Genomic DNA, 25,119 nt, shown 5'->3' on the forward strand with positions numbered 1-25,119 from the left:
ATTATTCTACTCTTAATCTGTGTATTATATAATTGTGTCCTTATCAAACGTTTAAAAAGCCACTGGTGATCAACTATTATTTTTACTCCTTCCCCTTTTCACACTATCTGAATTGTAGAATAAAATAAAATTTTACTTTTAAAAAAATTATGAACCAGGGACCCCAGCTCTGGCTCTCTCTCTCTCTCGTTTTTTGTTTTTTTGTTTTTTGAAACCTCTTTTAAACTCTTTTCAAAAAATTCTTTTTTAAAAACGGGGACCACTGCTCAGCTGGGTACCTCAGCGAGGTCTAGAGCCGTGCGCGCGCCTGTCCGTTGCGGGTGCGGCGCAGAACTTTGGCGCCTTTTTTTCCCGGGGGGGGGGCGGCAGAGAAGGAACACTGCCTGAGGCTTCGCGCGCCCCCCCCCAAAAAAAACCCCACCTGAGGTAAAACAAACTTGTTTTGGGGGGAGGGAGACTGAGGAGGCGAGAGTTTCACGAGGCCAGAAACTCAAAAGTACCACCGCCCGGGGGGGGGGGAGATCGGCGGCGCCCCCTCCCCTTCTCTCCCTACCCCTCTCTCTTCCTTCGCCCCCTCCCGGCGGCGAAAGCGTCACTTCCGAGGCTGGAGACAAAATGGCGTCGGGAGGGGGCCGGCGGGGCCTGCTTGGGCCGGAGGACTGAGCCGGCTCGGGCGGGAGGGAGTCACGAAGAGCAGGTAAAGGCAGTTGTGCCTCCCCCGAGTAATATCCTCTCCCCCCCGCAAGGAGCCTAGTCAGGCATCTTTATCTCCCCCTTTTTGCGAGGGATGGAAAGGAGGGGGGCGGCGCGAAGGCTGTGTCTTTTCTTCCCTCCCGTTTCAATTCAGGGTGGGGGTGAGTGGGATGGGTGGGGGGGCAAAAACGAAGGGGCGCACGTGGGTAGTTTATTCCCCCCACCCCCGAGACGGAAGCAGCCGTAAAAAGGAACCCTCTTTCCCCCCCAGTGTTTAAATACTGGATGAGGTTTAGGGGGGCAGGTGGAGGGATGCAGGAGTGTACATGGCGCGCGGGGAGGGGAGTGGCACTGAACGGGACCCCGCTGCTGTTTGGGAGGCCAGAGAGGGGTGGGTGCGTGCGTGGGATGGGTCCCCCCCAGATAGTATGAAGTGACTGTGGCTGGAGCTCCACTGCAGTCCGAGGGGGAGTGTCAGATGCGTGGATGCAACAATGAGCGTATGTGTAAGGGAGCAGTGTTCCTTCTAAGCTTAGTTAGCGTGAGCTGGCTCACAGATTTTTAACCTCCAGCGCACAGATTTTTGTCTTAGCTCAGGAAGCGCAATAATTTATGCACCTTGTGCACTAGCTCACAACTTTAATGCCAATAGCTCACAGTTTTAATGCCGGTAGCTCGCAAAGTAGAATTTTTGCTCACAAGACTCTGCAACTTAGAGGGTACATTGGTAGGGAGGCATTTTATCCCAAGGGGTATCCCAGTGGCTTTGATTGGGGCTCTGCTGTAGTTGAGGGGATTGGGTTAGACAGAAGGGTGTTTAAATAAATGGGGGAGCATTTTATCTTAAGGAGAGTAAGAATGGCTTTGATTGGGAACTTGGTCCAGTAGGCAGATAGAGGCATGCAAGCAGAAAGCGGGGTGGGGGGAGGTGTAGAGATATCTTATCTGAAGGATGGCTTTGACTGGGACCCCATTCTAATTGTGTGGGGCATGATATGCATCACTGGACCCCTCAGTGCTAGCAAGTTGGATGGTGGATGCTTGAGGAGCTGGGTGGGGGAATGGAGTAAGAGAGGAATAAAATGGTAGGGGTGAATATTTTATCCCCAAGAAGAGGTGGAAATGTGCCTGTGAGCCCCCCTTCCCCCCTCCTCAGATGCTGGATGGCATTTGAGGGGATAGGTGGAAAAAATTCCTGCACATATAGATTGGGGAGGAATATTTTACCCCAAGTGGGTAGGAGAATTGCTCTGGGGGTGACACACCCCCCCCCCCCCCAGTACCCAAAAGCAAAGGGCAAGTGAAAACTCAGGATGCAGTCCTTCAAAGAGCCCAGGGGTCTTCGTTCTGTACTTTGGATTCTTTGAGCTAAGATGTAGCATCAGGAGATGGAAAAGAAAGAATTGTAGTATCTGCTATTGTAACAATGGTGAGGAGGAATGAAAAGCCAATTCTTCTGGCAGGTCTTTTATAAGGGAAGGAGGCAGGGGCATCAAGGCTGAGCTGATTTCTAGATTCCCTGCCCTCCCCCCATTGTGTTCAGAGACAGGCCTTAGCCTCTAGCACATCCTACCTCTTTAAGAACTTGAGAGAAATGCCTCTGAATTGGGATTTGGTTCTGAAATGTAGATGTAAATTGGAGTCTGAGGAAGTTGGTTTACATTGTTGACACATTTGGGAGAGAAAGGAAATATTTTGTGAGCAATGGGGGAATGTTTAGCTGAAATACGTAGTGCCTTTTACATATGTTACTGGAAGAACCTGCAAAAATGTCTTGAGTTTTGTGCATGCATAAATCTAATGTATGTTTCAGCCAGTGCAGGTATTTCATTCAAATTATATGCAATGGAAATGTGATTTTTTTTTTAAAAAAAAAAGTAGCCAAAAACATTGCAGATGTACTTTGGATTCTGTGCCTGCGTATTAAAAGCCCATTTTAAAAATCTATAGTTGTTCTATCCCTAGAAATCTGGATGCAAATGGCTTTGGAGATGCAGTTTCTGTGAGATGGATGCATCCACAATTAAATTGAGAATTAAGCCTTGGAACATCCTTCTTTCTCACTGGAATAGTTTGAGAGTGCTTACAATTCCAAGAATAGCTTCCAAAGATTTAAGAGCATTGGAAATTATGATCTGACAAATTCTATTTGTAGTAACAGCCCTAAGGTGTTGACTTTCTTGGGTCTGTTTTGGCAGAACAAATAAGAGTGTAGCAGATAGCTGTATAAAAAAGAAACCAGGGCATAATGCTTGGTATTTGATGCATTTTGAATGTTGGAGACCGCAATGTCAAGGTTTTTTTGGATAGAGAGGTATCTCCCCTATCCTCACCTAATGCACAAGGAGATTTGTTGTGCTGTGAAATAATAGCTACTCTTTCACTGCAAAGATATAAATGGGGATTTGGTGAAATGATACGTATATGTCAAAACTGGTGTATGTGCTTTGGAACTGGAGGCTAGTAAACAGCACAGGTGTGTCCTTTTGTTGCATGCTCATTGGAAAACAGCTTCTCTTTAGTGTGGCCACATCAGCATTACTTTCAGTTACAAAACATATATTTGTGCAATGTGCCTATTAGAGAAATAGAACATACCAACTTTAGTCTTTTATATGTAATATTGAAATGCTTTGTGGTGCTTGACTGTGCTTCAGATTGCAGCCTCGGTAAATAGTTTTGTTTTGTGTCTGTATGTATGTAACCTTTTGGGGGATGTATAAAAGTCCTACTTGGTTATAAGGTTACATCTTTTGTTTGTGAAATAACTGAAATACAAATTGGAAATGAAATTTAAATCATTATTGAAACCAAGGTATTTTATTGACAGTTTGCAGTCCAGTATATGCTTACTGAGAAATCTCACTGAACAAAGTGAGATATGCTTCCAAGTAAATGTACATTAAGAGCCCCGTGACGCAGAGTGGTAAAGCTGTAATACTGCAGTCAGAGACCTCTGCTCATGACCTGAGTTCAATCCCAGCAGAAGCTGGTTCAGGTAGCTGGCTCCATGTTGATTCAGCCTTCCATCCTTTCGAGGTTGGTAAAATGAGTACCCAGCTTGCTGGGGGGAAAGTGTAGATGACTGGGGAAGACAATGGCAAACCACCCCGTAAAAAGTCTGCTGTGAAAACGTTGTGAAAGCAACGTCACCCCAGAGTCGGAAACGACCGATGCTTGCACAGGGGACTACCTTTACCTTTTTAAATGTGCATTGGTTGCATCCTAAATACAGTCCCCACTCACACAACTCAGAAAGGCAGTTGTCTAATAATGAGCTTCTCTTTCTTGTATTGTACACTCGGGCTCAAATGTGTTCTCACAACTTTTTCATTTGTACTACCACTTGGAGTTATGTGTGTCTTGAATGCTTACATATGTTTACACAAACACAGTTTGGTGTAATATTATCACAATCAGGATGTTTGTAACATGTTCTCTGCCCTTCCTGCTTTTCTTTTGGTGCATGCTTATAGCAAAAATTGGGATTCTCTTCTGGTTTAGCCATTGAGGCTGTAGTTCTAAAAGCACCTTCCTAGGAGTAAGCCCCTTTAAAAGGGGGGACTTGCTCCTGAGTAGAACTGCCTAGGGTTGCATTTTTTCTGATTTGTCCTGGTCGTTGACCGCATTAAAATTGAACGAACGCCTAGGGTTGCATCCCCCTCCTGAGTAAAATACACAGAGAACTCTGAAATAATGTTAAAATCCCAAGCTCAGAATTATCTGGGTTTTTTTAAAACTTTATTTAAATTAGCAGTGCTATTAGAATTCTGTATTGAAAAAGGCTTAATGCGTGCTTATCTAAAAAGGAGTTAAACTGTAAAGAAGCATCTTGCCCATCTGAGAATTACGCATGCTTAATCTACTCATTTGCACTAGACAAGAATTTGATGATCTGTTTGGTAAATATTATGGTGCATATTAGACCGTTATCTGCTAATGGTTTATTTTGATCTACTATTCTCTTCTTAGCATGAAAGGGGGTCCAGTTCAGACGGTCTGCCCTCAGAAACTGATAGATCCGGTTCCTTTCCAGAAAGCTCATGGGAATTGTTCAGGAGTTGGCTTCTGAACAAGACTGTTGATTGATTTGTACTGAAGAAGTTATTGCTGGGTAAGGATGATCTGGCTAACTTTAGATCTGTATCACATCTTTCATTTGGGGCCAAGTTGATTTGAGCATGTGGAGAAAGAGCAGCATCAGGCATTTCTGTCATAATGCTTCTTCAGAATTAGACATGGGACAGAGTCTGCTTGGGTAGGCCTGGTAGATGATTAGATGGATTTCCTCTTTTTTTAACTTGTTACATCTTTCTGCTGTAGTGGTCAGTCACACTATACATTTAGACCATCTATAGCATCTTAGTCGGAGACCCTGGAGCAGCCCTTTAGTGGATTAAGTTCTTCATAATGGGTAAAACTGCAGGGCAGAATTATTGGACTGAATAGTAGCTCCGCTGGCTGGAAGAGTTTATTCTCAGACTGCATTTCAATAGATGCTGATGATGAAACCCATAGATTATTTAAAAATTTAATTTTTGGCCATCCCTGTTTCCATCAAGTAAGCAAGCAACAGTGCCCTTTTCCATTGCTTTTGAAACTGTATTCCAGAGGAGATTAGCAAGGTTACTTTTCTTTTGCAGTTTTGGAGAGGGGCGGGTAAGATGTTCTTATTCAGAGCAGCCCTTGATTAGTTAGTCATTAAATATTAAGGAAACTGTTTTGGGCCAATCATTTTTAATAAGCAGACACTATAAGTCTGGGTTGAAGTTATTGTTGGTTTTATCCTTTGGTATAATTCTGAGTTTTAACTTATGGTAACAATTCTGTTTGTTTTCTGTAAATCAGGGGTGGCCAGCAGTAGCTCTCCAGATGTTTTTTGCCTACAACTCCCATCAGCCCCAGCCAACATGGCAAATGGCTGGGGCTGATGGGAGTTGCAGACAAAAACATCTGGAGAGCTACCGTTGACCAACCCTGCTGTAAATGGCTTTGAAAAATTAAACAAGATGGTCTATTAGTACTTCTAATAAATAGTAATAAATATACGTTTTCACATCTGTTCCCAGCTGTAAACTTAGCTCTGTGCTGTATTCAGAAGGAACTGGGTAGAAGCCATAGAGAATATGTGAATACTTTTGGAGAGAAATGCACGCCAACAAATGGAGTGACTGCTTTGCTGAATGCATGTTGGTGCAATGTCCCCTGTCTACTAACTATGTCTAGGAGTTTCCCACTGTGAGTTTCCAGTAATGTTCTCCCAGTGATGTGCTGATCAATAAGAGCACATCATGTTCTCTTGTTGAGACTTACCAGAGTTAGAAAGATAGCCAGAGTCTTGATTCCAAGGTTTGAAAACACTGAATGAGGAAACTCGGATGGATGGGGTATTGATGAAGATGCAACATTGTACCTTGGTTAAAGGAAACCATGGTTAGGACATTGGGAACATTATGTCTGCACTGTACCATCAGAATATGATTGTCAAGCTCATAATTTGAGATATAACAATTATTGAGCTGAATAGTAGCTCCGCTGGCTGGAAGAGTTTCTTCTCAGACTGCATTTCAATAGATGCTGTTGAATAGTTTTTAACTCCCCTTCCCCACCATCTTTAGTCCTTTCTTCTTTGTATTTAGGGTGAGTGGCCTAATTTTATTCTCTGGCTCATGCACTCCTCATCACAGGCTGAATTGAGACTGTGATTGAAGACTTCTAATGTGTGAAGTCTGCAGTCTAGCATTGATTTCTAAATTGAAATGGGCAGACATTTCAGAAAACTGGGATTTCACCCACCCACCCCTTCCATATAGCAGATTTCTACATGGAGCTTGGGTGAGCGGAAGTAACGCAGAATAAACCAGGTTTGATCTTGTCCCAAGCAAAGTAGAGGGTACCTGGGTTCTCTGACTGTAGCCTTTGAATCAGTGGCCCTTGCTTATGTAACTGTCTGCTTTTTTCTTTCAGACCCTGCTGTCTTTTATTCATCCAAGAAAATGATATTCTCCATCTAGGCAAACACTCTTTTGTTTATGCTGTTATGCTGGAGTCCAATTGATTTGCATTCAGGAATGTTGTATGATTGAGTCAGTTACGTCTACGTAGTGGATGTTATAAAGCAGGTGATATATCGGTTCTGTAGTTCTAGGACAAAATGATTTGGACACTTGATCACTTGAGGATTATGGTGGCAGGGGGTAGAAAATGGGACCTTCATTGAAGCTGGAGCTTTGTCTAATGTGTTGAAAAATTCTTAGCATTTTATTTTGTGACCCAGGTTCTGATGATCACATTTTTATTGATTTCAAAACCCACACAGCTAATTCAGTACTCTTAGTCAATAATGAACCAGCAGAGGAAGGACAAAATGAAACTAGATACCTCTTCGCAGTGCCTTTTCCCCTGTCAGCTTCCTGTTCATTTGTGTGGAAGAATACTAGTTTGTATGGAAGAATCAATCTATAGAAATTGTGTTAGATTTTTAAAGTTGTTTCAGTTTTGGTAAGGCAAGGCAAAAGAGAATGAAAGAAGACAGTGAACCAGTTCTGAAGTCCTCTGTTGGATCAGATGTATTCTTAGATTCTCTGGAGAATTTCTGAAAGTTGAATTTCAGTAGTAATGAGAAAGTCTGTATAACATTCTGGCTTTCAAGGCAGTGCTTTTGGACACTTTGGCCGAATCTGGTTTTTGTTTCCTTGTTTACTCCAATTTTGACATGGGTGAAGCTTGTATTTGGAGTGCACTTAATGGATTTAGAATGTTTAGTTCATGCGAGCTATATAAAGTAAAACTTGCCCTGTGGTTCTGTTGGCATTGGTGATGGTGGGAAATCAGTGTTGTACTTTCTCATTTGTGGCACTGTATTCTTTTGGTACACCAATGTTGAGAATGGAAAGTTGTTTGGTATTGTCAGAGCATATGTTGAACATTGCTGCACTCTTAACCTTTCAGAGGTGGAGAGAGTGGGGGAACAAATGTAGATAACCACTTGAAGAGCCTTTTTTCTGGCCTGTCTTGCCATGCTTCTGTACCTGATCAAAACCATAGATAAATAGCATGGTCTAGTCTACATATTACACAGCCATAGATACTCTCCATTTACATCTCCATGTGCATCTTACATAGTACAGATACGGTAATTTGTGTTGTTGTAAGAAGGAGACTAAAAAGAAGGCCAAATTTCGTAGAATTCATGAGGTAGATTCTGAGGTAGAACACAAGGAACTTCTCGGTGGCCTGTGTGAGAAAAGAATGCAAATACCACATGCATGTTGAAAACTGCATATGAGAAGTGCATAAGAAGAGCCCTGCTGGATCAGACCAATAGTCTATCTGGTCCAGCATCCACAGTGGTCAACCGGTTCCTCTGGGTGGCCAACATCAGGGCATAGTGGCTGAGGCCTTCCCCTGGTGTTGCCTCATGGCTTTGGGTTTCAGAGGTGTAGTGTGGAGGTTCCCCTCCATCACCATGGCTAAATAAGGATATAAGAAGTCTAGTCCACGCCCATGATAGTCTTCACCATTGGGCAAGGCAATAGTGCCTTAGACCATTGGTCTGCTTTTGTCTATTCAGACTGGCAGTGGACCCCTGAAGTAGGGAGTTTCAACCTTTTTTTGTGGGCACTTTTATAATTTTGAGAGGGTGTGGTGAGCACCACCCCAATGGCTGTTTCAGGATGCAGGGTCAAATGCAATACCTCCCTTCTTACTTTGCAAAAGAATTGGAATGAAAAGCAATGAAGGAAATCCTGAGGGAGGAATGAGGAAAGGAGAAAGAGATTGAGGGATTAAAAGAAAATGCCTAGGCTGGAAGAAGAAAAGGGGCATAAAAAGAAAGACAGACTAAACAGGAAGTGGAACCACATACAAACTTAAGAAAAGCCCAGGGCTTACCGGTCCTCTCAATTCTCCAGCTGTTGTGGCTGCTGTTGCAGCTGTAGAAAACCCTATCATTTGAATAAGGGCTGCCAGTAATAAGTCATGCCTTATAATGTCTCTGTCTACTTTCTGAAAAGCTCAGTGGGTGCCAGGGGGAAGTAGTGGTGGGCACCATGACTCAGTGGGCATCATACTGGGGAACCCTGCTCTAGAATCAGGTAGAGGTCACATCTCCTATTACCTGATCCTTTTAACTGGAGATGCTGTGACTTAAACCTGGTACCTTCTGTATGTGAAGCAAACACTCTACCACTGAGCATGATCCTCCCCAGGGTTTCAGAGTAGAGTGTTTTTTCACCTTTTAAAAATTGATTAAGTGGATCAGACCAGTGGTCCATCTAGTACAGCATCCTGTCTCACACAGTGGCCACCCAGCTCCTCTGGAAGGCCAACAACAGGGCATAGAAGCTGAGACCTTCCTCTGATGTAGACTGTGGTAAGCCATCACTTGGTGAATTATTGCCTGTATTCATCCCTCCTTAATTTCTCAGGTGGCAGGATCTGCTTTCAGCCATGGAATGTGTTCCAAATGTTAGGATGCATTGGGCAGAACAGAATAGTTATTCTCCACATTCAGCGTCAGTAAGTGCTGTGACAATTTGCAGTGAAACTGAGAGCATGCATCTCTGAGGGCAGATGAGTGCTATTTGTGCAGTATTCAGAGCCATGTTGCCCTTTCCCATTGAAGCAGGGAAAATGTACTTTAAACATATTGCCACATTACAGTTGGGTAGATATTATCGAACAATCTTATTTTGAGTTTATTGCCTCCAAGTATGAGAAACAAGTCTTGCAGTGTGACTGTAGGAAATATAAAAATGTAAAAGCATATAATGAACGTGACCTCAAAGAAACCCCAACCTGATATTTAAGCGTGTTGTTGCGATATCTACATTTCAAAAAGTACTGATGCATTTGTGGGGCAAGCAAGCCTTACATCTGTTTCTTTTTAAAGAAAAATAGGGTTGGCTGTTTGATTAGCAAATTGCTTGGTCAAATATGATCACCTGTTTTTTAACACATTCATTTTATTAGAACAAACGTGTTTGTTTATTAGAAATACATATATGCTGTCTTTTCAGTTCATGGCAGGTCAAGATGGGATAAAGCTATTTATTTAATTTATATCCCGCCCTCCCCGCCAAGGCAGGCTCAGGGCGGCTAACAACACGAGGGTCAGCAACAGCATGCCCAACCATTTAACAATAAATACAAACAACATTAAATATAAAAATGTTAAAACATTTAAAACATCTGCTGCTAATTCGATGTATCCAGACAACAAGATATTAGTGGTGGTAATCTTGTTGTGTATCCAGACAGCAAGTTATTAGTGGTGGTATGTTGATTGTTGCCAAGTTTGGCATGTGTGGAAATTACAAATACAGAAGAATATTATCTTCCAAAATTAGAAGAAATGATTATAACAGTTTTAGCTACATATTTTCTTTATGTGAAGAAGCCACTAAACAGTCATTCTTATTAGCACTGACAGTTTCAAAACCAGAAATAAAATAAAACAGAAAAAAAGCAATTGGCAACTATTCTAAACCCCCCCTCCCCCACACACATTGTTTTTAAAGATGGAGGTGCCCAGTAGGGAGCATATCAACTCTTCTGCTTTGTAGACAATTTTGGTTGTAGAAAGTGGCCAGAAGGAGAAGTATTTCTGGACTGCCAGGTTGGTCCCAGACAGCTGCAGGGTATTGGGGCCAGTGACTTTCAGTCCTGCCCTTGCTGAGAAATGGCTCCCAAATGAAATATGAAAAAAGGTAAGCTGTCACCCACACCATGGCATTTTAAAAAATCAGGGGCTATTTGTTGATATTTGATCACAGTCAAATAATAATGGTCACTTGGCCACATTTGAGCAATCAATTGACCAGCCTGCCAGCCCTATAAAAATACTGTGTGAAAACCCTGAATTTGTTAAGCCTGACCCTGGTGTGGCTGGAATCTGATTTTTCCATAAATAAGTACGGTAAGTTGTTTTCTGACAGGAAAGGAAAGATCTTCTTCAGCCCTTGAAAACTGTTGATTTGACAATAGCTTCAAATCACTTATAAACCTGTAGGGAGGTGCATATTACAATTTTCTGTTTTTCTTTTTAGGGTTCATGTAATCACAGGAGTTTCTTTGTTGTATGTATCTTTTCAGAACGCAACAGGATTCCAGAATGAATCAGGTGAGTCTAAATGCAAAGACTTTCTCAAAAGTAATTTTTTACTATATTGGAATGGTTATCTACTCATCCTGGCTAGAAATAGTACCCCAGCAGAATTTTTTTTTAAGTTAGTCCTCTCGATTTGACATGTTCAACATTTCTCTCTTTCTGGCTGGATCAAAAATGTATAGCTCAGTTTTATTAAGATTATTTTTGTAAGGTGACTTTTTGTGTAAATGAATTCTAATCTGCTTGTAGAATCATTTCACTGCCATGAAAAACACTAGTTTGTTAAGAAAACATGTTATTAACTGTTGCATTTTGCATTCCAATTTTTTTTCTTCATGGGAATGAAGTTGGTTTGCCTAGGGGTCTTGATGAACACTACCGAAGCACAGACCTGCTTTAGCTCCAGCAAGGTTGTTACATCCTGTGCCCTCCTATCATGCTTCGTGACCCCACCCCCAGACTGTTCATAAGAAGCAACTTGTAGAAAGGCTTGGCTTTGGGTTTTGCAGCATCCATGCCATCATCACAATTTATGACAAAATGTATGAAAAACAGATCTCAGCATTTCTCAGCCAAAATAGTGGCTGGACCATTGGTTGTCTAGCCTTAAATTCTTGTGTGTTTCTAAGAATGTTCTTTTAATCAAAGCCCGATTTTATGTATGTTCACCTGGAAGTAACTACCACTGAGTGTAATTGAACTAGATTCAAGTCCAGGAGCACCTTAGATACTAACAAGGTTTTTCGGGTATGAGCTTTTGAGAGTCAAAGCTCCCTTTGTCAGTCTTTAGAAGGCTCATACCCTGAAAATCTTGTTGGACATTTAAGGTGGTACTGATTTTGAATCTAGTTACACCCTAAAACAATCCCCAGGTAACTGTGTGTGAGATGTCAGTTGCAGTTTATTTTGAATATACTTGCAGTTGAAGTTTGAGCAGAGATGTCTTTTTGGGAGTGGAACATGTTTGCTTTTCTGTACACACGGCAGGAATGAAGGGTAGATACGTACTTTTTTCCAAGATGAATCAAGCCCCTCTAATTTTAAATATCCCTGTTTCTTCAAGAGGAGTAAAGTCATTGTGGAAAGGGGCTTGGGTCATGTATCACAGCCAAGTCTCTTTATCTGGTCCACATTTTGTTTCTAGACTGTATCTCTTTCTTCTGGGCTGCTCCTAAGAGCTTGAGAAGAGACTTGCTGGTCCATGGCTGCCCCACAGGGCCAATAAATGGGGTACAGAGACCAAGGCCTTCCCCTGATATAGTCTACTAGCACTGGTATTCAGAGGTTTACTGCCTCTGAATATATGGAGGTACTCTTTTGTCACCATGGCTAGAAGCCATTGATAGATGTACCCTTCTTGTACCTGTCTTAACTGCCTTTTAAAGCCATCCATGCTTGTGAATTCCGCAATGTAATTACTCATTGACTAAAGAAGTATTTCTTTTTGTCTGTCGTTAACCTACTGTCCATCCTGTTGCTTTGGAGCCCCAGATCCTAGTATTTACAGCTTTGGTTGTGGCAGTGTTGCATTTTCACAGCATTCCAACTGCCATCTTTATACCTCTGCAGAAAAAAACAGAAGTCCTTGTCCTAAATAAATTTTCTTGTTGTTGTATTTGCTGTGTAGAATGTGTTTGTGCAAGTGCTGCATGATTCTGTGATGTGCTCTGCAAATGAGTGTGGCTGACCTTTTTGCCTCTGTGCAGTTTTGTGCATTTTAATTTAAAAAAATTCCTTGCAGGTTGTGCAGTCCCTTTTTCCTGTGTATGTACCTGTCACAGGCTCTCAGTGCAGGATGCTTATATCCAGCTTCAGAATCCTCCTGATCCTTTGCCAGGAATCTGCTTCCTTAGGAGTAGCACCTCCTGCTTTCAGTGGCTCGTTAGTACATTTTGGGTATTACCGACTTCCAAAGAATCCATGAGAGCATGGCTTCTTTCCCTTTGTAAGGTGCAAACTGTACCACCAGAGGCTATTAAATGGAGTTCTGTTAATAATATTCTTCCATTCTTTAAATGCCTGTAAATGCTTTATTTAGTCAAAAAGCAACTGTTACATCTATAAAATAAAGATGATAGGCTTGCCAATGCCTCATCCTAGTTTTAAATTTGGATACTTTACAAATTAACTAGTGGAACAAATGTCAAGGACAGGTAGGGACATATGGGGATGGTGGGGGGGGGAGGAATTGCCACAGGCAGTTGTGCCCTTTGTTCTCTCTTTCCTCTCTTCCCAATACCCGCCCCCCACTGTTCTCAATGGTCACACAATCTGTCCCAGGCCGTTGGCTGTTTATTTTTGTGAAGGACATAAATGCCCCAAAATTACTTCTTCTCATGTTACTAATTGAGGGACAGGGTCTTATTGCCATCTTCCAAATTGTGATGTGCGGGGAAAAGGAAAGAGAATTCTTTCAAAATAAGTCATTGTGTCTGAGGGCCATAATGAACAGGAACAGTGCAGTGTGTTAACCCTTTGCAGATTTTGTACCAGCTAGCTTCTCTTGTCAACAGCCATGCAGACTGAAATTGGACAGGCCTCAGGTCGACAATGGTTGACTTCTTAGAGATGTTCCTGTAATGTGTTAAATTTACAGAGCAAGAGTGCATAGCATGCACTCTTTCCCCCTTTATTAAAAGTCACGTTAGGGCCAGAGCATGTGTTCTCATTCCTTTGCTTCCTACCTCTAAAATAGAAATGAGGCTAGCAGTATCAGTCACTTGTCTTATGAGTCAGTCCACCAGCTAAGCGTGTCATCTCCTTGCCAAAGCAAAATTAGTGAATGGTCATAGGTGTCCAAAGTAGTGTTAATCACTGGCTACATCAGCTGCTGGATGGGGAAGTGTCTGTACTTTGGCTTAAGAATCCTAGCGAGTAGCAGTGCCATATAATTCACAAGAAACTGGCCAGCATTAAACTATGTTTGGCCTTCCTTCCATTCCATCTGTGGGCCTAGAAGTTTTTTGCTCACAGCTGTGTATGTTTCTTGTAAGATTATGGGGGAAGGTAAGTTTGCTGCTGAGGTCTTGGGGCATACAAGGTTTTTTTGTTGTAACCCTCCCCTCCCCCCACAGAGGTGTGGCTGGTTATTTCAAATGAATAGATGGTTCCTTACCATGGCAGTTCATTAGTTCTGTGTCTCCTCTCCTGCCTGCTCATTCCATCATAATTTTGATTTCTGTCTGCTTTGGGACTTGGTTGATATGTGCAGGAGACGGAGAGGTGACAAGCAGCTGCCAAAGACCTGATGTGGTAGAACAAGCAGTACCATTTCCAGTGGCTGAAGGAAGGTCATTTTAGCGGGGGGAGGGGATGCCGCCCTGTGTTTAGAAGCTCCCTGTCAATAGAAAGCCAGCACAGTAGGCAAAGAGTAGAATTAGCTGTACTGGTTTTCTGTTTGCATGGAAAAAATGCATGCAAAGGAACAGATTTAAGGAAGAAATCCACCACCTGCATTTTGAAGTGGTATGGCCCATTCTACCCCCTCCTTGTCCTGTACATATGAACCAGGCATTGGAGTCCTTCCTCCGGATCATTCCTCCTTCCTACCCTCCTGTCATATAATCCTATTTCCCTTGCTCTGGTGTCTCTTCCTTTTCTTTGCACCCTTGCTCCTCCTGATGCTGCTTCTCTTCCTCCCCTGGGCCCCCTCTTGTCTGCTTTGCTCTTCTCTAGTATTGGAGGAGTTCAGTGTGTCGGATCAGGACTCTTCTCCCTGCCTTTTCTCTTCTGTGACATTTAGGGTGCACCATCAACCAGATGATGCCAGAAGCATCCTCCTTACTATTTCTCATCCATATTTGGGGCTTTAGATTAAAGAGGGATGTTATTAAAGAAAACTAAACCAGAAGCTTCTGCAAAATTCAGCATTTCTTTCAGAATCAACTCTGTTGTTTTTTGTTTGTTCTTTTTTTCTTCTTGCAGCACCTTTGTTGACAAGTGGTATTGCCAGGTCTGTATACAATCTGTCTTTGATGCCTGATGCATCTTTCAAGCATCCTGCCTCTCTATGCTTTTAACTGCCAGCTTAGAACTCAACTGTTCCCTTCTCCCAAAATTATGGAAAGAGGGGCTTACAAAATCAGCATCTTATTCCACATCATTCTTGAAGGAGGTCTGGGAATGGCTTATTTAAATATGGTGCAATTTGTCTGCAACATAAAGATAATGTATTTCTTTGTTTAAAGAAGCGACAAAAATATCTTTATGCACATACTGTTACTTGCTTAACTCTGGCAGGAAAATTGAGGGGAGGGAAGTGCAGGGAGTGTCTTTTGGAGACTTATGTAGTTACTGAAATGTCAGTGTTTTTAATCTGCTACATTTCAGTTGACTTTAAGACTGTGTGGAAGACAAGTTGCATGTTGTCTTGTGACAGATTTTGGGGACAAAGAGGGTGGGGCAGGGAATTCAGTTGCCACAAACTGTCTTAACTTTCACTGTCATCTTAACTTCATCCCTTGCATTCAGCTATGACTAACAATCCTTAAAAATACTTCGAGAAACTAATATTTCTGAGGTACACTTCAGACATATATTCAAGGATGTGGTCAAGGTGATTATGCCATTTGACTCTCAGGGAGGCTATCAGCAACAATATAAAATAATCCTCCAGAAAAAAAGAGGTAAAGTTAAAATATATTTAGAGAAAAAATCCTTGGACAAGAGTTGGGAAGATCTAGGTTCAAGTTCTCCCCTAGCCATGTGGTGTTGGGCCAGTCATTCAGTTGGATCCAAATTAAAATGGCAGTTTTCACCCATTCCCCCTTCCCTTTGCAGACATCTCCCCCCGAACATCATTCCTCACGATCCCCTATCCTGCTGGAGCAGTGTTTCATGGAGATCAATGGGCTGCAGTGCAAGGGGCAGGGGGAGAGGTAGTAAACCTCCATCATGTCATTGGAGAACTTAGTCTGGCTCCAACCTACCATCTCTGAGCCTAACAGAACTGTTATGAGGAGAGAGGAGAATCATGTATGCTGCCCTGAGATCCTTCGAGGAAGGATGGAATAAAACATAACAAAATAATAGCAGCATGTTAAAACCAAACCAGCATCAATGGATAAAGATAAAAAAAAATTTGACCTACTGCGGGGGGAGGGCAGAATCTAACAGAGCAGCCAAGTCAGTCAAATACCTGAGTGATTTACAAAAATGCAAAACACCAGTGATAATCAGGTTTCTGATGGAATGTTGAGTGGTGGAAATTCTGGAAATGAGGAGCCACTACTGAGAAGGTCCTGTCTATGGCAGGTGTCCTTCTCACCTCCAAAGATACATAGAAAAGGGGGGTGGTACCCCTAGATGGACCTCAGCCTAAGTTTTTGAGGAGGCTCATGTTCAGGCCTTTAATTTCCTTGGTCATGGGCCATTTAGGGCTTTAAGACATTTTGGATATAGAAGCAAACAGTCTAGACCTTAATTTGTTTTTCTTAGGATTTTTGAGCTCATTGACATCTAGAGAAACATGTTGCTGCAATGCTGTGTAGTTTTTAGAAAGTTCTTCCTGCATTGGTTCCTTCTTCCTGTCATTGGGAGGTGATGGGAGGTTGGCCAAAAACCAACCTGAGCATCTAAAGTTTTGTTCTTTGGTTGTGTATGCACTATATTATGCTGCTTGGCTCAATTGCTGAACTCACTGAAACATGGTGCTGGGTAACTGATGTACAACTGATGCTTCCTCCAGCCATACTCTCATCTATCTTATGTGAGTGTGTGTATTTGAGGTTGGCCATGGGAGGAGAGCATGGAACCGCAAGGAAAGGAGCGGTCTAAATGGCTTTCAGGCTCTCTTCTCTCCCCTCAGTCGGTGTTGTTTCAGGTGTAACACCAAGCCCTGAATGGACACTGCCTGATTAAGTGCGGTGCTCCCTTTCTCCTCCACTCTCCATACAATCAGAATCAGTTACTGACTAATTTAGCACAAACTTCAACTGACTGAAGGATTAAACTGGCAAGCTATGGTCAGCGCTTCCCCACCAAAGAATTACAGACCACGAATTGAAGCTAGTTTGTGTTACTGGTTTGTAGGGTTCTCACACTTGTCAATTAATAATAGCCTGCTATTTGATCAAATATTATAAAAAGCTAAGAATGCCATTCTGCAGGTGGCAGCTTTCCTTTTTAAATTTCTGTATGTCGTCACTTGTTAGGCCATGGATGATGGCTACATGCCCCTCTAGCTGTGAGCTATCAGAGGCAAACTTTACAGCACAGCAAAATGGCCCTGGGTCTTCCGTAACTGCAGGCATCTCCAGGCAGGATAAGAATTGACTTGCTGTGTGCTTAGCACAGCTGCCTTTAAAATTACCTTTTGACTTTTTTGTAAAACATTGCTGCTGTTCTTTGTGTAGGCTGACGTTTGTGTGTTCTGGGCTAAAAGGTAAAAAAGGTTTGCTCTTTGAATCATTCACATTGATCTGATGTATGTGTTCCTAGAATAAATCATTTGGATTTTTATAAAGTTAATTTCATTATTTCACAAAAACAGTTAACTGATTTGTCTTTTGCGAGCACAAACCTGTTGATGATTAAACTTTTTTTTCTTGTTAATGCCTAACCGGTATATGACAGATCATTGGAACAGATCTTGTTTTTAGCCATTTGAATGGTTATCTTTGGTGGTTTGCAGGGATTGCACAAGCCATAGTTTAATTAGGCTTATTCACATGGTACCAAACCATATCTTAACCAGCACTGAATCTCTGGAAACTTGAGGAATCTTATTTTTCTATACAACAGCCTTTTGATTATGACATGTATTATGTCCTTAAAACCCTTTGAATCGCTCCTGAGCATAGGCAGTACAGAATGTGTGAGGGCCAGTTCTCATAGACTCTTGGTGCCTAGATATGGGATATTGGAGTACCGAACACATGTGGCATACCAACTAAGTGATGAAGGATGCACAGATGCTTTGAATGCTGCTTCTCCCTTTTGAAATGCACAGAAGGAGGTGTACGGTTGTTCCAAGGAATGCATCAAATAGCATTCATCTGTTGAAACATACAGACTCTGGCACCAAGCAGTTCCTGGATGGGCCATTGCCTGGAAACCATATGTTGACTGCCCTGAGCTGGGGGGAGCTGCGTGTATTAAGAGGACAAGCCACAGTTGAAATATGCATTTATCCCAATAATGCTATTCTTGGTTCTTTATAAAGAAGAGCATTGGGCATGTGCTGTGTGCAAATTTTATTGATCATGGCCTTCATGAGTTTCTTTTACTAAAACAAAAAGTTAGTTCAGTGATAGCAGGTAACTATCTGTACAGGTTTTCTCACTTTCTAGTAAATTTGGAAGCTCTTGTGTATGTGGATTTGCAGTGGATTTTTATAAATGTTTGTCCTCTGGTTCCCAGGGCCATTCCAGTAGGGCTCTCTAGAATCCAAATAGGCAGATGTTCATAAGGATTACCATGGCTTACTAGCTCACCTCTCTTTGTGCTCTCCCAGCTCTGCTGGTGCACAAAAGGGACTGAAGGAGAGAGGCAAGGATTTATGGAGTTTTTGGAGAAAGTGAGGAGCAACAGGAGAGACTTTTGCTGTTTCATCTTTTCTGAACACCCAAATAAGCCCTCAAGTGGCATTCTTGACAGGGGGTGCTTTGCCCCGGCCATGTTGGCAGTTGGCTTTTCAGGCTCCTGCAGAATGGTCAGTTTGTAATGACAACTTCCATTTCTGAACGTATACAACTCACTGGCATACATTTGTTGGTTAGAAAAACAAATGCAGAAAACAGCATTTAAAGGTTGGGATGGGATGTGGGGGAGAAGGTGTATACTCAACATGTGACAAACCTAGCAAATGCTTGGCTCCAGCAACAGTTGTGTTGCTGGAATAGGCTTCCCACAATTCGTTCTGATCAGCTGGTTGGCCATTGCTGTTATCACAGAAAAGGTCATCCAAGGCAGCCCCTAGATGTGTAGCTACAGGAGGGCGTATTGGGCTATGCCCACAGGTTGCCTGAACAGTTGGAGTGCTTGTTCTTTTGTTTGGAGAGACATCAAGCTGTTTCCTTGCCTTCAGGATGATGGCAGGCATTGTACACTGCAGTCTGATTTTGACTCTCAAAAGTTTATTCCCCCCAAATATTGTTGGCCTCTAAGGTGCTACTGGACTTAAAATAGCAGTTGTACTTGTCATTGTCTTTCCTTATAAACTTTTAAAAGCATCAGAAGCTGTTTAAGTTCTTGCTCACTGTATTTATTACTTCTCCAGAGCATGTCAGTAGGCTTCCTACCCCCAAAAAAACTTTTTCATGGAGGGTATTCCTAGCATATGATATGTTTGTAAGTAGTGTTAGGATACAGGCTGAAATCTGAGCTTAATCCCCTGGGATCGTCTTCTGTGTAAGCAGTGCTGAAATGAATGGGACTTTCTGCCTCTGCACTTTCACAAGCCCTGTTCTTTACAGTAAGGCTTCCTCAAGTGAGGTTTCTGGCAAGAGAGTGAAAACCCTGGGCAGGGTCCAGAATTTGCTTCTTGGTCCCTTTGCTTCAGGCTGCTGCTGGAAATGACTGTTGTACTAATGCGGCTGTGTGAGGAGTTCTTCACCAAAGAAAAGGAAAAATCTGTGTTTACCTGTAATAAGAACTCTGCAAAAGTAACTTCTACACACTCAAGGCTGGCCTGAGAATTACGATCATATCTCTCATGCCTTTCGGCCATGATATGCCCTATACAGCGATCTGAGTAGTCTGGAATTCTTTTGAACAGGCTGTAGATTGATGACAACTGGATTTCCATTGTGGAAAATGGCTCCATATATCCATAAACAACACCTGCCTCATTTGGGACAGATTGTTGTTTGTTTGACACATATATATACCCCCAAGCTTAGGAGCTGCCCTGTCCTCAAAAAATGAGTGAATAAAATCTTGATGAGTCTATGATATTTTGGTGGGGGGGGGGTGCTCAGGGGACTCTGTGGCTATGCAGAAAAATAGAGGACTTTGTACACCAAAAGAGGAACAAGGAAAACACACAGCCTAATGAGGCCTGAATATGCTTCAAGAAGTCTGGAATGTTGAAAGCAGCCGAGTGCTGAATGAATGCAGGAAATTGGAAGGGGAGAAATAAGTCCGTTATGGTTTCGGGAATTCTAGAGGGGGACTCTTTTTTTTCTTGTTGAGGGGAGGCTCTAAATTGTAATCTCTGCCTTCTCCTGTTTTGATACCTTACGGATCCCCAATTTGTTAATTCCTGGCAGGCAAATTAAACTGACTCCAGAGAGCAAGACTGTTGAGAGGTGTCTGTGATAATGTGGAACAGAATTTCTTTTCTGGGAATGCAATGCTCCGTAAATTTAGGGAGTGACCGTACAAGTAGATTCAGTACCAATCAAATTGCTCAGCTGTGAGTTCAACTGTTTTGAAGCAGGTTAGCAGATTACAGTGGCATGTTGTGTGCAGCTCTTTGAGTGTCCCAAAATCAGTACATTCTTACTTTCTCAGTTTGTGCCCTTCCCCCAGCCTTCAAACCGTGTGAGGGAAGGATTTGTTACAGTTATCCCATCTTGAAATATTTACCAGTGCCTCAATACAAACAGTTTCCATATGAAGCTTTGAGTTGGACTATAAACTGCATTTGAGTGTGCTTTATTTACTTTGTTTCCCTAATTGGATATTTCAGCTTAGCTATATTTGTTTATTGGGGAAAATAAACATACACAATAAGTTAGTAACATGGTGTACTTTTAAAAAATAACTACTTTCTAAGCATAGATGTAGATTGACTTACATCATCAAAAACATTGCTAATGCAGAATTACCTAGAAAAGCCATATCATTCTTGACCACAGGTGGCTTGGCCTGTTGAACGCACACTGACAGGACTCCCCAAGAGTCCTTGTAAGCCACAGTCCGTTCCTTGGCCACCTTCCCTGTCGTAACAGCTGAGGTTTCGGTCTACTAATCTAGAAGAGGGCTATTGTGAAACTATTTCGGTATTCACCCAGTTGGAAAATAGCTTTCCTTCGGCCATAATCAAACTGGCAATACATTGCTGATTTGAAGAATGGTGATTCTAAGGTAGCTCATGTTAGCTGTAGTTGGGTTTTGTTTTGTTTTTGGCTGCTTGATGGCAGAAAGTGCCCTGACATCACAGCCAATTTAAGTTGACCTCCATGGGTTTTCAAAGCAAGAGATGTTCAGAGGTAGTTTGACATTGTCTCTGCATAGCAACCCTACACTTCCTTGGTGATCTTCTGTGCAAATACTAACCAGGGCTGATCCTGCTTAGCTACCAACATCTGACATGAACAGGCTAACCTGCCTGGGCCATTCAGGTTAGAGTTTTGTCAGCTTAGCCTTTCTGAAAAAGGATTGCTGGATAAGAAAAGACAGTATTGCCCCCTTGCTTTGAGCAATGTTCGGTTAAGGATGCTTTCCAGTTCGTCCCCCATCAGAATTCCTTACAGAATGCATTGCTGCAATGCTCACGATCCATGTTGCAAAACAGAACTATACAAGTACTTTCAGCTTTTTCATTGCTGCATCCCAGGTTTTCCATTGAGTAAATTAAAACTGCTAGCTGTCAGTGCCTTGAATTCCTGCAGTCCATAGTATCACAGGAAAGTCAGCATAAAATAGATCAGCTATTGCATTATTTTTCCTTAATTTCTCATGTAACAGGACAAGTTCATATGTACCTGTATTCAAGTGCTATTTGTAGTGCGTGTCTAATGACCTGAATGTGGAGCTCAGCTTGGATCAGCTACATTCCCCTGTGGCATATCCATCTAGGTCCTTGTGTGCACATGGTGCCCAAGCAAAGGATGTGTCAGACCTCTTTCAGGTCCTTGCATGAACATGGGCTGAGTAAGGAGGGCAGCTTTCTCCATGGTTATCAAAGGGCAGAATTCTTTACTGCTGCTTTTTCAAAGCAGAGCTGTAGTTTTATCTTTTATTTATAGAGCACCAATGATATATGTTGCACTTTACAGGGTGACATAGCAAATGGCAGGTCCCTGCCCAAGGAGCTCGTAGTCTAAATGCTGACAGTGAAAGAGCAGAACCATGCAGGGGAAATAAAAAATAATTGGGGAATCAGAATATGTACAATGTCTGCAGAGGCTGAGGGTATTGAAAACCTAGAATAAAACCATGATATGGACATTTCATAATCTCATTGTTACAGGCTCCTTGTTAGCAAAAGGGGACAAGAATTGGAAAGCAAGCGCACCTTAATGGGTATAAATGGTTAATGCAGATATCCTCTTTGTGTCCATGCTTGCATTTGAAAATGGAAGCTTGGAAGCTTGTCTTCTAAGTTCATTATATCCAAAAGGCATTGATAAACAAAACTCATATAGAACAAACTGAGATGACATGGAGAATCTTAGGGAGGGTGAACAGGAAATTGCTCCACTCAGTCTCTTCCTCAAGAATTCTCTTAAGTTCTCTCAGTTTGGTATAGTGGTTAAGTGTGTGGATTATTATCTGGGAGAACCAGGTTTGATTTCCCACTCCTCCACTTGCAGCTGCTGGAATGGCCTTGGGTTAGCCATAGCTATCACAGGAGTTGTCCTTGAAAGGGCAGCTGCTGTGAGAGCCCTCTCAGCCCCACCCACCAAACAGGGGGTCTATTGCGGGTGGAGAAGATATAGGAGATTGTAAGCCGCTCTGAGTCTCTGATTCAGAGAGAAGGGCGGGGTATAAATCTGCAGTCTTCTTCTCCCACCATCCTGTCTCCCTCACCAACCTCTTTTGCTCTCTAAACAGCTCCTCTCAACAGACCATCCCTATTTTCCTTCCCTCTTTTGATTAATGTACCAACTAATATTTTTTCTGCATAGTTGAGGAATCTCAAAAGTAAGCAAAGACATCAGCCATGTCCGTAGATGGCCCCAGTGTGTAGCTTACACCATCCATGTAGGAGTCAGTTTCCTTTTAACATTTGTCTTAGTAGCTATCATGTATGTTCGGAACAAGTTCCCCAAGTAGACTATGAATATTTGGGGGGATAGCATATATAGCTGTGTGTAATAATTTCATGCACACTTCAAATTCAGAAGTTTTTTTAACTGAGTATATATGTAAGCTTGAAATGCCAGTGATGGCTCTTTGCTTTTATGTTATTTTGGGATTTTCATGTAGTGTGCATGGATCACTGAATTCTGCCGCAGGTGCATGAGCTGTCTTCAGTAATTCTTTTTTGTTTATTTGTTTGTAGATCTCAACAGAGCCTCCAGTATCAGTTGAGACGTTGGCTGATGTACCTGATCACGTGCTCAAAGGACTTCCTGAGGAAGTGAAGCTTCTTCCCTCTGCTGTTGACAAGACACGGCTTGGTAAGCATATCTGAAAGTAAATGGTGTGCGGAGAGGTTAGTAGAACTGGATATGTTGAGGAGATGGGGACTGAGGACAGTGGACAGAGATTTCCTTTGTTGAGGGCTCTTTAAATTCAGAAGAACAAGAAGGGAAACTCTGATTTTGTTTCTTAAGACAAGAACTGGTGAAAGAGAACTTCAAGAAGACAGATGCAGGTAAGTTGGGAAGCAGTTCCTCATCCTGAGAGAACTTGCAGAGTTCTTCTTCTTCTGAAGGCTTTGAGGGAAAGTTTAATGGGCATTTGTTGAAATGTACTATCTTATTCAGACTGAATGTCGTCTACCTTTGATCTAGATTCAGTAGCACTGACCAGATCCAGCCACATTTAGCTCAGCTGACTGTTGCAAATGATAGTCAAAACCTAGTCTCTATGGTTTATGTAACAGTACATTCCACCAAGATCTGAGCAGGTGAATGAGGCACAGAGTTATCTGGTAGCATGCTGTGCTCTTGGCAAGCTACCCATGTGGGGAAGTTGGAAAGCTATGCTGAAACTGATTCTGTGTTTCATTTAAAGAGGAGCACACATATGCATAGCTCTAAACTTTCACTCCTATTCCTGGCACCCAAGCAACTTTCATCTTGAAAAACGTCCTCCCGGGAGTGGGAGAGCATTCTAGGAATTAAGCCACCTGGAAGTTTTCTGCAGTTGGATAGAGAGCAGTAGCACATTACCCATGGAGACCCAGGTGGGACAAGATGGGAGAGGTTTGTCTCCGAAGTGAGCCAGAAATGTGTTTCTATAGACTTTTCAAGATTTTGATGCAGTCCCATGTTTTCAGAAGCTGGTGGAGGCAATTCAACTCCTTAGTAGCAGCCCTCTGTTCTACTTAGAAAGCTTTTACTTAAGGAGCTGCTTTTTGTTTGTGGTTTGCAGCATCTTCTGATTCAAACACAATTCCACTTTGTGAACTATTGGTATTAAAGTTGTGAGCTACTGCATAAATTAGTTTGCTCTGGGGCCATTTTCCCTGAGCTAAGACAAAAATGTGTGAGCCAGAGGCTAAAAGACTGTGAGGTAGCTCACACTAACTCAGCTTAGAGGGAATACTGCTTCCTAGCTATATCAAAAGTGAAAGTTCATTTCCAAGTGCATGCTTATGTTTTCATCTCCATCTTACAGAAGAAATGATGTTTGCCCTTTCTCCTCTTCTTCCTTACATTACATTAAACCAGAGAAAATAACAGGGTACAATGAGTCCCTTGATATGGGCTGCAGGTGCATATATCAGCAACATTGCTGAAGCTAAGCAGGTCTGTGTCTTGACAGTGCCTGAAAGGGAAGCTTTTTGGGCCATGTGGAGTACCTTGACTAGAACTCCAAGGAAATCTAGGGTTGCTACCCAGAGGCAGACGCTGGCAAACCACTTCTGAACATCTCTTATCTTGAAAACCCTACAGGGTTGTCATAAACTCAGCTGTATTGAGATGGCATTATCCACTACCAATTATTTCTTGCATTCCTTATGCCATCTGTGCTCATCTCTGCAAAGTCTTGAAGTGTGAAAACCGCCTGGGTTTGAGGAGGCTAATTGGAGTTTCTGCTTTGACCTTTCAGGTGTCTGGGCTACAAAGCCAATTTTCAAAGGCAGAAAGTTTGGACCTTTTGTTGGTGACAAGAAGAAAAGATCTCAAGTTAAGAGCAATGTGTACATGTGGGAGGTAAGAACTGATGGAAAGCGTTTCCAGTGAGGAAGCTGTATATGGGAAAGCTTCATTCTATGTAAATGCTGGTTTGATTCATTTGTATTGTGTCCTACTTCCTGGCTCCCAAAGTGCCCCTGGAACAGCTGTTAGTAACCATAAAATGTATACATAAATTCATAAAGCATTCAAAGCAATATGAAAATACATTATCATTAGTTGGCTGTCACTGAAAATGTCTGTGATCCTAAAACATCAAATGTTATTGATTTTTTTTTGTAAGCCTGATCAGCATACTAATGCTGCAAGATCTTATCTGTGCAATGCCAGTCCCATGGA

At 42.2% G+C, this 25,119-nt stretch overlaps 1 protein-coding gene across 1 annotated transcript in view; it reads left to right on the plus strand.

Annotated features, from left to right (window-relative positions):
- The first annotated feature begins 572 nt into the window (after nt 1–572).
- PRDM2 (PR/SET domain 2) overlaps nt 573–25,119 on the plus strand; it is a 61,513-nt gene continuing 36,966 nt past the window's right edge. The window contains exons 1-4 of the mRNA XM_060259558.1: nt 573–697; nt 10,743–10,816; nt 22,977–23,094; nt 24,695–24,798. Of these exons, the coding sequence (XP_060115541.1) occupies nt 10,775–10,816; nt 22,977–23,094; nt 24,695–24,798 (264 nt within the window). The 5' untranslated portion in view covers nt 573–697; nt 10,743–10,774. The remainder of the gene's footprint in view (nt 698–10,742; nt 10,817–22,976; nt 23,095–24,694; nt 24,799–25,119) is intronic.

Source organism: Heteronotia binoei, chromosome 18 (assembly GCF_032191835.1).
Source record: "Heteronotia binoei isolate CCM8104 ecotype False Entrance Well chromosome 18, APGP_CSIRO_Hbin_v1, whole genome shotgun sequence".
Classification (NCBI taxonomy): domain Eukaryota; kingdom Metazoa; phylum Chordata; class Lepidosauria; order Squamata; family Gekkonidae; genus Heteronotia; species Heteronotia binoei.